This window comes from Chionomys nivalis, chromosome 13 (genome assembly GCF_950005125.1).
Source record: "Chionomys nivalis chromosome 13, mChiNiv1.1, whole genome shotgun sequence".
Lineage (NCBI taxonomy): Eukaryota > Metazoa > Chordata > Mammalia > Rodentia > Cricetidae > Chionomys > Chionomys nivalis.
The window spans coordinates 57051272-57066726 of record NC_080098.1 but is presented as its reverse complement, the minus strand read 5'-3'; the positions used below and the strand labels follow the sequence as shown (position 1 = coordinate 57066726).

The 15455-nt window shown below is 42.4% G+C and overlaps 1 protein-coding gene across 1 annotated transcript in view; it reads right to left on the bottom strand.

Moving 5' to 3' along the window:
* The window catches only part of Sycp2l (synaptonemal complex protein 2 like), a 52301-nt gene that overhangs the window by 24392 nt on the left and 12454 nt on the right, over positions 1-15455 (bottom strand). The window contains exons 9-19 of the mRNA XM_057787072.1: positions 14008-14042; positions 12882-13024; positions 10421-10473; positions 9454-9499; positions 7855-7947; positions 7698-7758; positions 6205-6355; positions 4588-4676; positions 4036-4160; positions 2321-2375; positions 2154-2235 (exon numbers count right to left, since the gene is read on the bottom strand). Coding sequence (XP_057643055.1) covers positions 2154-2235; positions 2321-2375; positions 4036-4160; positions 4588-4676; positions 6205-6355; positions 7698-7758; positions 7855-7947; positions 9454-9499; positions 10421-10473; positions 12882-13024; positions 14008-14042 — 933 coding nt within the window. The remainder of the gene's footprint in view (positions 1-2153; positions 2236-2320; positions 2376-4035; positions 4161-4587; positions 4677-6204; positions 6356-7697; positions 7759-7854; positions 7948-9453; positions 9500-10420; positions 10474-12881; positions 13025-14007; positions 14043-15455) is intronic.

Below are 15455 nucleotides of genomic sequence, written 5' to 3'. Positions count from 1 at the left end.
GCTGTATATCTTTGCTCTTACTCTGTGACTGGCTGGGGGCTGGGTGGCTGGCCCCTGGCATCCTCCTCCTTTTTCTATATTGTTCCTACTCTTCTTCCACAATTCTCCTGTTTATCCTCTCTGCCTGCCAGCTCCACCTGTCCTTGCTCCTGCCTCATTATTGGCGGTTCGGTTCTTTATTAGACCATCAGGTGTTTTAGACAGGCAAAAAAGCACAGCTTCACAGAGTTAAACAAATGCCACATAAACAAAAATAACACATCTTTACGTCGTTAAACAAATGTTCCACAGCATAAACAAAAGTAACACACCTTAAAATAATATTCTACAACAAGTTCATTTTTTTATAGGCTGTTTTTTGTTTGGTATCTTCAAAACTGTCCCATGAAAAAGTCACATATTTGTTCCAAGTTAGTTTTTGTTTTGTTTTTTTTGTTGTTGTTATTGTTGTTGTTTGGGATTTTTGCTGGTTGGTTGGTTGGATTTTTGGGTTTTTGGAACAGGGATTCTCTGTGTAGCTTTTGGTGCCTGTCCTGGAACTTGCTCCATAGGCCAGGCTGGCCTCAGACCTACAGAAATCTGCTTTGCTCTGCATCTCGCGTGCTGGGATTAACAGCGTGCACCACCACCACCCAGACCAAGTAAGTTTTATATATAAGGTTATGACTCACATTTAGTTAAATTTTACACAGTGAAAAAATTTGGAGGTCATTTATTTTCTTGCATAAATATATTGTTGTTTTCACGTTTTTTATAGCCATTTCTGTCTTCACTGAATAACCTCTGCATATTCATCATATGCCAACAATTCATATACCTGCAAACCCTGCCTTGGCCCCCTGCTATTTTATTTCCATATCTTTATGGCAACACCATCCTCTCACCATTGGTTAAGAAAGCTTCTAGTAAATCTGGAGAGCAGATAGTGTGGAAGCCCTGTCACTTTGCTCCTTTGTGAAAACCTTTTTAATTGCCCCAAGATTTTTAAGTTTCCACAAGGAATAGAGAAATGGCTCACTAATTTGATATTAAAACTGGAGGTTATATTAAATATGTAGACCAATTTGAAGAGAATTGACATCTTGCTAATAGTGTCCTTCTGTTAATCACAGTATCTCTCCACCCACTTAGATCTCTCACTGTGCTCTGAATAGTCCTTTAATGGCTGTGACCTAATAGTACCCTGAAAATTAATTTATAAAATTAAAAATTATATCATATGCTGTTACATATAGTCTGCTTTGTGTTTCAATCAGAAGCCTGAGTTTTGTACACTGATCTTGTGTTTAATCTAAAATTCAGCAGAAAGCACATTGCTGAAGGTCTGCTTGCAGGGGCCTGAAGGACAAGAGAGTTGGCCAACACAGTCCAGATCATTCTACAAAAAACTTCACGCGGAGTTTAGATGGCATTGGTTAGGGGAAAATGGAAAACTCTAAACTGCTAGCATGTGGTACTCATATGAGCATCATCTGTGTAGTCTGTAGTTTTACAAGAGCCAAGGTGGAGAATCAGCCTAAATGTTCACCAAGAGATGAACAGATAAGGAAAATATGGCACATATATATGCTAGAACACATATCAGTCATCAAGAATAAAATCCTGAAATTCTCAACAGGGGTAACACTGCTAAGTGAAATAAACCAGATGGACAAAGACAAGAACAAGAAGTGCATGACATCATTGTCATGTGAGATCCGCACAGTCCAACCTATAAAGGGGGACATAAAATGGTGGTCACCAGGATCTAGGTGAGAGGGTGTCATGGCGTGCAATTGGTCCATAATTGCATCTAGACGTGAGGAATGGTCCTGGTGTTGGCATCACATAAGGGGAGCTACAGTCAGTAATACTCTTTCCATTTCGAAATAACAAGAGGCTGCTGACTGCTCTCACTACACAGAGATGATGAATGTTTAAGATGAATATGTCAAGAACTATTCGTTAATCATTACACAGTTGGTACTTGTATGGAAGAAACCCACCCTTTCTCCCATAAACCTGAGCTGACACACGGATGGATGCATCACAATGTCTCCATACGCATGCCACTTACTACATACAGATACAGACAGGCTCGGAAGCATCTCTGTGGATGGTTACTAGGACAATTCGAGAACAAAATAAATATGTTAAAAATGACAGCCACTTACTTCGCATCATCTGATTGAGAAGCCTGGGTTTGAACTGGTGATTCCTGCACGTGTGAAGAATGCTCATGTTTTGAAGTAATTTCTAAGGACCAAAAGTTAAAAATGACTTTAAGCATCTTGGGCAAACCTTTAAACAGATCAGTGATGGTGGAGAAGACTCTCTATACCTTGCTTGGGGTCCTGTGGTTTTAGTGTTTCAGGTGAACTGTCTTCTGAATGTGTCTGCAACAAGAAAAAAGAAGTACTATGGTATCAGGGAAGCTCAGTCTTCAGCCTTTGGGACCCACTCCACCTCTGAAAAACAGCTGAGCACAACTTGGCTCCCAGTGACTCTGTTGTTCCTAAATGTTCACTTCCAAATGACAAGCAAGGACTTGCCACTATCAAAGATGATCACGGTATGTCACAGGTATGGAGGAAGGACTACAGGGTGTCTCCAGGAACTTCACACTAGAGGCAAGGGGTTCACCATCCCAAGACACCTAAATGGTGACTTTAAGAGGTGACAATTTGCCAGGCAGTGGTGGCACATGCCTTTAATCCTAGCACTTGGGAGGCAGAGACAGGCTGAGTTCAAGGCCAGCTGGTCTACACAGGGAGTTCTAGGACAGGCTCCAGAGCTACAGAGAAACCCTGTCTCGAAAACCAAAACAACAAAACAAAAAGTGACAGTTTGAAAGACTAATCTCTCTAATCTCTGGCTGTTAAACATGAGAATCCTGGCATCATTCCCAGCCACACCTCTGTACTATGTGTTCACGTAAGGAAACAAGGAATAAATGCTTAAATAAGCCACGAGGGTGTTGTGTAATACTGTTTAATTTTTAAATTTGCACATGAAACTGGACACATAAGATGTACCATGTAAGAATTTGCTCCTTGTCTTCATTGTGAAAAGCTTGACAAGTCAAGCTAAACACGTGTATGCCCTCAGACATTTGTTATTTCCCTATAGAGAAAACACCCCAAATCCTTTCTTCCAGCCTCATTATGACCCAATCAGCCTACTGTGCAACAACACACCAACCCTTCTTGCCCTAGCCAATCTATAACTTAGTGCCCATTTTTAAATCCTAAGAAGGCCGGACCTACGAACTAGATGTCACCTTCTGCGCTGGCTAGTTTTATGTCAACTTGGCATAATCTAGAATCATCTGAGAGGGAGGGACCCTCAACTGAGATAATGCCTCCATAAGATCGGGCAACAGGCAAGCCTGTAGGGCATTTTCTTAATTAGTGATTGATGGGGGAGGGCTCAGCCCATTGTGGGTGGTGCCATCCCTGGGCTGGGGGTCCTGAGTTCTATAAGAAAGCAGGCTGAGCAAGACATGAGGAGCAAGCCAGTAAGCAGCACTCCTCCATGGCCTCTGCATCAGCTCCTACTTCCAGGTTCCTGCCCTGTTTGAGTTCCTGCCCTGAGTTCCTTCAATGATAAACAGTGCTATGGATGTGTAAACCAAATAAAACCTTTCCTCTAGTTGCTTTGGTCGTGGTGTTTCATCACAGCAATAGAAACCCTGACTAGGACACCTTGATTGATGGATACCAAGCCCCAGGAAGACCAGTATGAATCAACATGTCCACGTGCCCCCAGCTAGAGAGGGAAACCACATCTGACCCTCAGCACGAGGCTCCTCCCTCCATTAATCTGCAGACATTTTCCTCCAGATCCCAAATGAGGGGACAAGGCAGAGACCTGTCCAGGCAGGCATTTCATGAGACAGCCATGTTCAGTGAACAGGGAGACTACATCAGCAGGAGGGATGAACGCAATATGAAAAGGGAGGCAGACAGATGAATGGCAGACAGCTACTGAAGAGAAAACGGGCTCTCATTCAAGAAAGGAAGTGCTTCTCTATCCTGTGGACCACAACTTCCCCACCTTCTTTTCCCAGCTCCCTTTACTCACAGCAAGCTCTGATTGAACATTCAAGCTGCGAGTAATGATGCAACGGTCATCTTCATCATCCATGAACCCTGGCAGGGCTGTGGATTCTTCTGCGTGCTCTATATTCGATAAGAAAAAACATTTAAACGATAACCTTCCATGGGCCAAGCTGGCACTCTGCCCTTACTCGCCAGGCAAGCGCGGCTCTGGTATATTGCCACCTTGTGGTAAGAGCTAGTAGTGCCTCAAAAGTAATGAAGTTGTGCCTCGAATCTCAAAATCCAAAGCTAAAGCCCTTGACATGGAAATTCAAGAGTAGAGGCTTTGTGCCAGTAGGCAGGGCCCTGCAGAGTCCCACCTCCCGCCACCCCCAGCACCCTTTCTTCTTGGTCATTTCCAGCTGTGTCCCCAAAGAGAACATTGGCAGATGGAGTCGGAGCTTCTCTTCATGGGAAGCTGCCACGTGACCTCAGGGTGTGAGGACCTCTTCCAAGGAAGGCAGCCTCATGCTTCCTCGGGGAAAGAGTCAGAATTCTCTCGGCATACCTGCTTCTTGTTTGGGGCTGCTAGGAATCTCACCATCTTCTTTTTCAAGGCCAGGGGAAACTTGTATCAAAACAGGAGTCTGAAATGAAAGCCAAGGTCACATAACTTTCCAAAGTAATCTTAGGGGGACAAAGTTTTAAAGCTTAGCCCCTCCCCCCCCCCCCACACACACAGCCTGTTGATAAATTAAGGAGCTGAGTATCTGCCATCTTCTTTTGTACATTGCTCTTTCTGGCTTACTGTCCTCCACACCCACCCATCCTTCAACCACTGCCTTCTAGGACCAGCTCTGGCTCTCTGTTGCTCTGTTCTTGTCACTCTCATGGTCTCAACACATCAGTCATTTGCCATTGAATGCACTCTTCAAATATCTCCCCGGTGCAGTTCTGAGAGCGCGGTCTTCAGGAGCCAGGCCTGGGCACATAGGCAGAACTTGAAGACCGCTGCCTCCTGGGCTGCAAGACCTCCCTCTGTTCTTCTGGCTCAAGTTGTCCTAAGCTCTGGGGTGACTTAATCCATGCTTCCCTCAGAGATATGGCTCTCTCCCTGCAGAGAGGACCCACATGGTCCTCCCAGCCTCCATTTCCTCACCGGGACTCCAGGAATTGTGACTCTGTCCCATGCAGACTCCGGTTCTCTACAGCAAAACCATCTTATTTACACTGAGAAATGGGGAAATGTGTGTGGTTTTGATGGTCCTCACTAGCAAAGGCAAACTTAGAACACCAGGCTAATTTGTGGTGTAACAACATAGAAAAGGCTTTTTCCCAAGTGGGTATTGCCTTTCACCTCACTGCCCTTCTGGAGAGCTTTGGAAACTATATCTGCAGAGCAGTTTACTGCTATAATAAGATGCTCTAATATATAACTCGAAGCAAAAGGAAGCCGTCCGAGATTCCCTCCCTCATTTTGTTTGCCCGTCCTCTGGCCTTCCCATTCAGTCCTTCTGTCTGTTACTGTCTGTCTTTGGTCACAAGTTTCTTCACCTTGCCCACTTCCGAGATGGAAAAACACCCTTGCGTGTGCTTAGGAAGAAGTGGGGTAAAGATGGAGACCACAGAATCCCAGGGCAGGTGCAGGCATTTCTATCAGAAAAGTCCAGTACAGAGTGGGGAAACCCCTGTTGAATTCCCCCAGGGCCAGGAGGAAGGGTCAAGCAGCCTGGCAGTTCTCCTCAGGCGTGTGGTAAGGACGTGAGAACGCCTCAGACAAGCTGCAACACTGTCCACGGGAGATGCAACCATGCATGTGAAGGCAGGAAGAACTCTTGGGTCCTACATATTTAAGACAGTGCCACAAGAAGAAGAGTTGGGATTAGAACCCAAAACTCTCAAGTCTTCTTCTTGACCAAAGAATACATCTAAGCCCAACACGGAGATCGAAGAGATGCGAAAACACATTTTCAAATAATCAAAGGGAACGAGGCTGGGCATGGCGGCACAGGCCTTTAACCCCAGCACTCGGGAGGCAGAGAGGCAAGTAGATCTCCATGAGTTCAAGGCCAGCCTGATCTACACGGTGAGTTCCAGGGTAGCTAGGGCAACATAGAGAAACTCTTTTTCAAAAAATCAAACACAGTGAATGAGAGAGAGAGAAAGAGAGAAAAGAAAGAGAGCTGCCACCTGTTTGTTCCCTCCCAAAGCTCGAAGTGAAGCTTGTGATATGTCAAGTTGCCCGTTGAAGTGGATTTCTATTGTCTTTGCTTCTTTCTTGCTGATAATAATTGGCTCCTTCAGGTAAATGATGAACATCTTCATCCTGTCATTTTCTAACAAAAAAAAAAAGATGTGTTATATCAGGTACGTCAATATGATGAAAGCTATTGTCAGCTGTCCAGAATTTTCTGCAATGAGAAGATGAAGTCATATTAAGTAGAAATGACTTCAAAACTTTTATCTACATATACACAAAACATGTGACTTAGAGTCTGATTATTTGATATTGTTTTATTGGTAAAGAAATAAATGCCATTTTGAATGACACTATTCAATGTTCTTATGAGAGAATTTTTGTTATACAACAGGTATTTTAGCTTAAAAAATACTAAGCAAAATTCTCTATCTCTCTGAAATTCCACATAATCTTAAAATTCAGTTTTCAATATGCCAATATCCATTTCAGTAGACACCTCTTAAAGAGAAGAAATGGAAGCACCCGCGCATATGTCCGGGTCTCAGGCCAGCCCCTTCACGATCCTACTGGAAAATAAGCAGTCAATTTCAAGACTGAAAATAACTTAAGCCTAAAATTCAGTCTCTAGGAAAAAAAAAAAAAAACATGACAAGTCCAAACTAGGTAGAATTAGAGAACAGAAAGGTCATGAAAGGTCACGAAAGAGCAGGAAGCTCATGAAAGAGTAGGCAAACCCAAGAGCCTCCTGCCTACCAGAGTCAAAAGAGAGACTGACCAGCCTCCACCTGGGCTATCAAGATGACAGCCCACTTGAAGCCGATGGCTCATACAAACCACCATGACCTGCTAGTGAAGCACCTACATCAGACTGTAAAGATTTAACACAGATAAGTATATACAATAGAAAAAAAATGAAATGCAATAACACAACCATTTTATATTAATTATGTGTTAATACCTTTCAAAGAGTCAGTTAAATTGTAAATTAAGACTACTCCATGCTCTGATTTAATAAGGTTAGTAGAAAATTTCAAACACTCTCTGATGGTCTGGTGCATAGGATTTGGCATTCTGATCTCCTTGGGCTGGGTTCAGTTCCCACTTGAGGAAGCCTCTCTTCTGAGTCTGGAAAGATGACTCAGAGGTGAAAAGCTCACTCTATTCTTCCAAAGGACCCTAGTTCAGTTCCCCGGCACCCACATCAGGTGGCTCACAAACACCTCTAACCTCTTAACTCCATCTCCAGAAGATCTGACACCCTCTTCTGGTCTCTGTGGGCACCCGTACACATGCACATGTTCCTGGACACAGACAGACACAAACATATAAATAAGAAATCTTTTAAAAATAAAGAATTAGAAAAGAAGATGCCAAATAAGAATGGGATCAAAATCTGCTCTAGGATTAACTGAATGATATAACAGTGACAGAAGTGGTTCTGGAAGTTCCGAGGGAAGACGTTTACAGCATCATCTTACCTGTTACGCTGAACCTGAGCACTGCTTCCTTTGGAAGGTGTACTGGCTCCCACAAAGCACTCTTGAGAAAAAGAGTAAAAATCGTGACTGCATCATAGTATTTATACGAAGAATTCCTTACCACTTAGGGCTCCTGGGGAATGAATGAGTCCCTTACCTCTTCATTATCTATGTAAAATGTCACACTCCGGCTTCCTAGATTGAAATCAATCCAAAATTCCTCTAGTTTTTCATCTGCTGGTTTTCTCAACTGTGGGAGAATTTCAGAAGTTACACAGGAATCTCATGTCAAAGGGTGCAATTTAAATTAGGAACACGCTGGAGCAGAACTACTGCAGTTCCTATTATCAGAACCGTCTGCGAATCAGAAAGCAGGTCTGTCTCACACTCCCTTCCTGGGAAGCTCTATTGTCCTCAATATTTTATAGATACGTAAATGTGTTACATGTCTCTACCCACACTATTTTTTTTCTTGGTGAATTCATGGAGGTAGGGGGAACCTGTTTTGTGCTAAAATGGTAGTAAACCACCCTGAAGAGAGATGGAAACTTCTAGCAAAAAAGATACTGTGAGCAATGACTGTCAATTTGGTGCCCAGCTGACCATCAGTGAGAGATCAGCTAACACTCAAGCTCAAATTACTTTTATTTTTATCATCACAAAATAAATACATAGAATAAAAATCTAGGATTCAGGCAATGTGGTGTTCTAGAAAGAGTAGATGTTTTCTCTGACCGACTCCCCACAGGCGTCTGTCCAGAGGCTTCACTAGCAATGCCTCTAATCCTCCCCCAGATGCTTTCTAGACAATGTCAGGGAGTGTAGGGTGAGCACCGCTCATCTGAAATACCTAGACCAGAGTAGTTCCGCTTTTGGAATGTTTGCATGTCCAGAATGAGTTACCTTGGGGAACGGACTTGTTTATACAGCAAACGAACTGACACTCATCTCCTGAAGGGAATTTTACACACTAGCCTAAGTATAATTGTGTTTTACCTGTGCCTTGCATGAAGACAGGTGTGCGGTAGTTTAAGTTTCTTTCCCATCGTATTGTGTGTTTGCATGTGCATGCGTGCATGTTGTGGCATATATGTGGAGGTCAGAGGACAGCTTGCAGGAGCCAGTTTGCTCCTACCATGCATAATTCAGGGACTGAACTCGGGTCTAGAGCTTGGCACAAGTTTCTTTATCCAACGAGTCATCACCATGGCCATTGGACTTTTCCCCTTATGTACATATGTGTTTATGTGGGTGGGAGTGGTGTAGATATGCAAGTGTATAGATATGCAAGTGTGTAGAAGACAAATGACAACCTTAGGTGTTAAGCCTCAAGTATCATCCACTAAAATGAAACACGGGTCTGATATTCCCAGACACTGAAAATCCTTCCTCCTGGTGTAAACGCAAACCCCTTAAGCTTTCTGAAAAATGCATCCTGGTTATGACATGGTCAGATCAGTTTCAAGGTCAGGCCACTAAGAGAAACTAGCATTCTCTTTTAAAAGCCCCTATGTGCCCAGGACCTGAGGAATGACACCCAGAGTTATTCTGGCCTCTACGTGTATTCACATGTACACATGAACATACATGCACCTGTGTATTGAGTACACACGTGTACACACACACACACAAATGGCCCTTTAAAGTACTGGCAACGGGTCTGAGCTAACCATGAACACTTAATAGTGTTTCGTTCACACTACCCTTAAGACTCTAAAGAGAAGACGTAGACAGACAGACAGGCAGACAGGCCTACCTCCTGCTCATCAGCAAAAGCAGCCACACATGGGAATGAGTAGACCCTGCAAAACACCTCACAATTAAAACTCAAAATGACCTGCACAACTATTAAGTATCATCTACACAGGACACGAGAGGGCTGCAACTCTGCAAGCAGAGAACCACTCTGAGGAGATTTCAACTCTCCTGCAGATGGTTTATAAGTCAGGGTTATGAGCCGGGCGGTAGTGGCGCACGCCTTTAATCCCAGCACTTGGGAGGCAGAGGCAGGCGGATCTCTGTGAGTTCGAGGCCAGCCTAGTCTACAAGAGCTAGTTCCAGGACAGGCTCCAAAGCTACACTGAGAAACCCTGTCTTAAAAAAACAAAAAAACAACCAAATAAATAAATAAATAAAGTCAGGGTTATTAGCATTCATTTCAGAAAAATTTACTTCGTCCAAATCCTAAAGAATAGAGTAAACTTAGCAAATATGTCTCAAAGACTTACCTGTCTGTGATATGCCTATCTTCAAACACCTTTAGTCTTTTCAAAACTATTCTTCAAAAAATCCAGGAAGTCTTAGGATTAGAGAAATGGCTCAATGGTTGAGAGCACTTGCTGCTCTTACAGAGGACCTGAGCTCAGTTCCCAACACCCACCCTGTGGCTCACAACTGTCTATAACTCCAACTCCAGGAGATTCGATGCCCTCCAGGCACACATCTCCTATACATACACAGAAGTAAAATGCTCATGCACATAAACAAATTGGAGAAAAAAGCTAACAAGAAAACCCCACTCACTTCAGCCTCCTGTGTGCTAGGATTATAATGTGAACCACTACACCAGGCTCTTCCTAAATTTCTAACCAATTAAGCACTTAGTTCTATCAGTAAAATGTTGATCCTATATGCTCTTAAAATTAAAAAGATTCCAGACATTTAAAAAAAAATCAGTATTGGATTGCAGCTAGCCAATAACATAATCCCAAGATACACGTTACCTTCTCTCATCTCCAAGTCGGTTGTTCAGGAAATTGAGAAACTGGCGACAGTCCTAAAATAAGCAATACAAGCCTTTAATTCAAAAGCACACTATCTTGACTACTTTCCTAAGCAACCCTAAATCTTCACAAAGATTCGCTTACATTAGCAAGGCTTTGTGCTCAAGGAGACAGCTGTAGGCGCACTTCCTTGTACCCCCAGCATTGCCTGCTCAGATGAAGAATACCCAGGTCTCCAAAGTCAAGGACATGATAGACTCATTTGGGCAAAAGAAAATGAGCAAGAAAAATAGATCTCCCTGTTGAATTCGAGTCCAGGATTTGACTAGCTGATCTAGCACATGCTTTCTTAATACCTGTCTAGCATAACCATATTAACTTTGGGTGAACTCATGTGTGCATAGTTCCCGTGCCTCTCCTGTGTAGGTCATCTATGCCACATACTCTAAGAACAAGAACTACCTCTAGGATTCTCCTAAGCAACAGTCACCAAGGCACTGAATACATTGCCCTGACATTCTAAGGACAACGAGACACGGGTCCAGATTTATCTTCACTTTTGTTTCCAGAGACTGGCTGTAGTAGTGGACTGTTTCTCACACTTCAGAGCTATATTTGGCCCTAAATAGACACGAGCAGCATAAGGCTTTCTTCTAAAATCAGTTCAAAAGAGAAGCTGATGGGCTGCGAGGTAGTTGGAGAGATGATTTTGAAATCAAGGTAATTCCTCTATTTTCACCATTTGCAGAGGCAGATAAGGGAGCAATCTGCGTGGCCACATCATCCCTGGCACTCTTGATTTCTCTGCTTGCACTGGCTAGTTTTATATTAAGTTGATACAAGCTGAAGTCATCTTAGACAAGGGACCCTCAGTTGAGAAATTGCTTCCGTGAGACCCATCAAATTTTCAGTTTGTCTCCTGGATAAGTTTCCTCTAAAGAAATCCTATATTTATCTTCCCACGTCTCCCAAATATTTTAGAGGCAAACTTGTATGGCATTTTCTTGTTAAGTGATTGATGTGGAATAACCCAGGCCACTTTTTGGTGGTACCACCCCCTGGGCTAGTGGTACTAGGTGCTATAAAACGGTTAACTGAGCAAGCCTTGAGAACAAGCCAGTAAGCAGCAGCCTTCCATGGCCTCTGCATCAGCTTCTACCTCCAGATTCCTGCCTAGTTTGAGTTCCCGCCTTGGCTCCCCTCAATGGGCTCTGATTCAGGACATGTAAGACAAATAAACCCTTTCTTTCCTGTCCAAGTTGCTTTGCTTTTGGTCAGTGTTTCATCACAGCAATAGTAATGCTAAGAAACTCCTCGTTTACAGTGGAATTTATTCCCACTTCACAGATAAAATTCTAAGACATCGCTAGTCCATGACCTTGTCTATATCTATGCAAATATCACCTAAGTGAGGCAGGTGGAACTATAATTTGAGGTAGAATTTAAACTCAAGTTGGCCAAAAGAGGCTGGAATCATAACCTTCTCATTTAGAACATACCACATCTGGCTAAATATCTTCTGTGCATATTGCCAGTCTTAGACTCTAAGATACACAATACAAAGGTTCAAATTTAGTACAATGTGAATCATGGAATAATCCTGATTGCAACAGGGGTTTTGATTAGAAGGCTTCATTAAAATGAACACTTGAGATGAATTTTACTTTTTGCTGAGACTCTAACCCTAATTTAAAGATATTTTGAAAAGAATAAAGAAAATATATTAGCAATTGTAGGAGAAAATGTATTAGATACACAACAAAGTTGAAAGCTATTTTGTGCTCCTTTAGGAACAATCACAGTAAGCTAAGACTTCACAAGACAAACTGCAGCTGCTCGATGGCACCCAGCATAACCACCCTATGATCCTTACCACAAACGCCGGTGCCAGTCACCTGCCGCAGACAGAGCTTCTCTCTTCAAGGCTCCAATTCTTTGCTCTTTCTTCTCCAATTGTATCCCTACTCTTCAAGGGCCATTTAAGATCTCCACCTGCTCCTAATTGTTTTCCTTGCCTGGACCCATCAAATACAGTTTGTCTCTGATCTGTTCCTTCTAAGGAAACTCATCTTCCCATGTGGTCCCTGAATATTTTTTTATGCCACCTTCAAATTATTTCTCTGATATGGGGGAACAGAAAGTTAAGGATTGCAATCTGATTATAATTTAAACAGTGAGGGACTGGGAAGATGACTCGGTGATTAAGAACATGTATTGCTTTTGCAGATCATTTTATTGTGGTCCCCAGTGCCTCAGTCAGATGGTTCACAACTGCCTGAAACTCCATCTTCTGGCTTCCAACAGTGCTTGCCCTCACACACATATTCCTTCACACATAAATGCACACAATGAATTTCTTTTCATTCTTAAGAAAATTAAATCTTCCCCTAAGCATAAAACTCAGGAAAGTGCTGAGAGCATCCTCACTACAAACAGAGACTCTTAGGACCAGAATTCTCACCGTCTCAAAATCCCGGTTCTTAATTTCTTTGAAAGCTTCAGCCAGGACTGCATCATCAAACCACTGAAGAGCAAGCTCATTCCTCAGTGTTCCGATGGTCATTCTACACAATGCCTCCGATAGAGCAACCTGCTGGTTATAATCTAGAGAGTAAAAACACAGTAGACATAGGTAAATTCTGGGCACAAAGTGACAGAAAATAAGTCACTTGGTCTAATGCTAAGGCATTCAGTGAAGTGTATTCAGAGTCATTATGACCATCCAAAGTATACTCAAGGATGGCTAGGGGGAAATATGAATAGGTTTCATATGGAGAACATCTTTAAAATACCATTTCTAAGCACTGGGACTACTGTTCAGTGGTAGAATGGTTGCTTATATAATATGTACAAGGTGCTGAGCTCAATCCCTAATAGTGTAAATATATATATTTAGGTTTTATATTTAAGGCATGTTAAAATATCAAGTCAGATCAAATAGCCTTAAAATAGTTCTATAGCAAAAAATAATCTCATTAAAGTTACAGTAAAGTTAAAGTCTACTGCAATTAGACTACATACTCAAATGTCAAATAGTTCTTTTTTTTTTTAAGTCCTACTGTAGCTCAGGATGGACTCAAATTCACTATGCAGTCAAGGATCACCATGAACTCCTGATTCCCCCCACCCTGCGCACTTCCCAGACACTGTGAGTACAGACATGCCACCACACTGGCTTATGGGGAGTTAGGGCTCAAACCCAGAGCTTTGTGCATGTAGGCAAGCGCTCTAGCAGCTAAGCTGCATCCATAGCCCCATCCTCGAATGACATAAAGGTGAAAAGAGGGATGTAATCAGATGGACTGACATGGTAGCAGTCACATACTGTCTTTAAATCTATAAAACAATCATGTAACTCATGCAGATAAAAATTATGTTTGAGAATGGAAAAAAAAAACCTCTGAGTCAAAGGAAAAGGGGACATGGGCATGGAGGGATTTCCATTAGTTATTATGATTTCCCAGTAGGCCAAAATCTCTCAGAAGTAAAAGCAAAATCTTAATTTTTTATCTTCAAATGGAATTTAATCATCATACATCCTCTAGTGTCCAATATTCTAGGCATTTAAATTTTTAAACACTTCTTACCTCCCACGGTCAAGATTGTCCTTGCCAATTCTTTCCTGAAACATTTACATAAACTACATTTTACTGAGATAAACATCAAGAGGTAAAGCCTTATCTTAACTAAAACTAAGATACATTTTTTTGAAATCAATATCAGAATTTCCACAATGTGCATATAAATACCTTTCAATGGAAATTTTCTTCAAGTTCATATATTGATGACCAATATGTACTTTTAAAGTTTTATTAAATAATTATTTTATTTTATATGTATTGGTTCCCTGTATGCATGTCTATGCGATGGTGTGGGATACCATTGAACTGGAGTTACAGACAGTTGTGAGCCACCATGTGGGTGGTGGGAACTGAACCCTGGTCCTCTGGAAGAAGAGTCAGAACTCTAACTACTGAGCCATTCCTCCAATCCCCTGATACACATTTTCGAAGAAGCTAGAAGTTACTGTATTTTTGAGATTCCATTTTCTCTTTCATGAAGTAAATTTAGCTTCCTAATATCTGAGGGTCCATTGTATGATCTGCTTCTAAAATTTGAGGTTTCTTAGGGTTTTTTGGAATTGGGGTAGGAAAGTTTCCCCCCCACACAACGGGGGTCTAACCTTGAACTCAGAGCAATCCCCCTGCCTCAGCCTCTACAGGCATGAGCTACTTTTAGTTGTTCCCTTTCACCAATCAGCAGCCCACGGGAGTACTCATCATACATACAGCTTGAACTTGATGGGGCTTAGACCTGTGGTCCTGTGCTTCTCCTATGACAAAATTGATGCAATACTCAACTAACTTAATTTTGAAACATAATGAAAGGGAATACATTTTACATTTCTGTTACACTGTAATCTTAGATTCTTCTCCAGTGTGCTAGTGTGTATCCATCCACTCTAGTGTGTCCACCAAACACTAAAACACACGGTTTTCCTTAGTATCTGACACTCTTTGTGTATGACTGGAGCAGGGCCGGGTGGTACTGAGGCTCAGCCTAAGGCTTTGTACATGCTAAGTAGGTGCATCATTCAGCTGCATCCACAGCCCTTGGTGCTTTGAGACCATTTTACTGTTTAAGCCCAAGCCAGCCTTACCCTGATGATCCTGTCTCGGTCTGAGTGACTGGGATGTCAGGGGTACACCACCACACTTGGCAAAATACTCATTTTAAAGAATAAAGATGTCTTGTGGGGTTGGGAGAAAGCTTAAGCAGTGAAGAGCACACCTCACAAGCATAGGGCCTCGAGTTCTAGCTACAGAAGCCACATTAAGAAAAAAAAAGTCGGGCGGTGGTGGCACACGCCTTTAATCCCAGCACTCGGGAGGCAGAGGCAGGCGGATCTCTGTGAGTTCAAGACCGGCCTGGTCTACAAGAGCTAGTTCCAGGACAAGCGCCAAAACCACAGAGAAACCCTGTCTCAAAAAAAAAAAAAAAAACCCACAGACATCCACGTTCTCCTCTAGGGTCT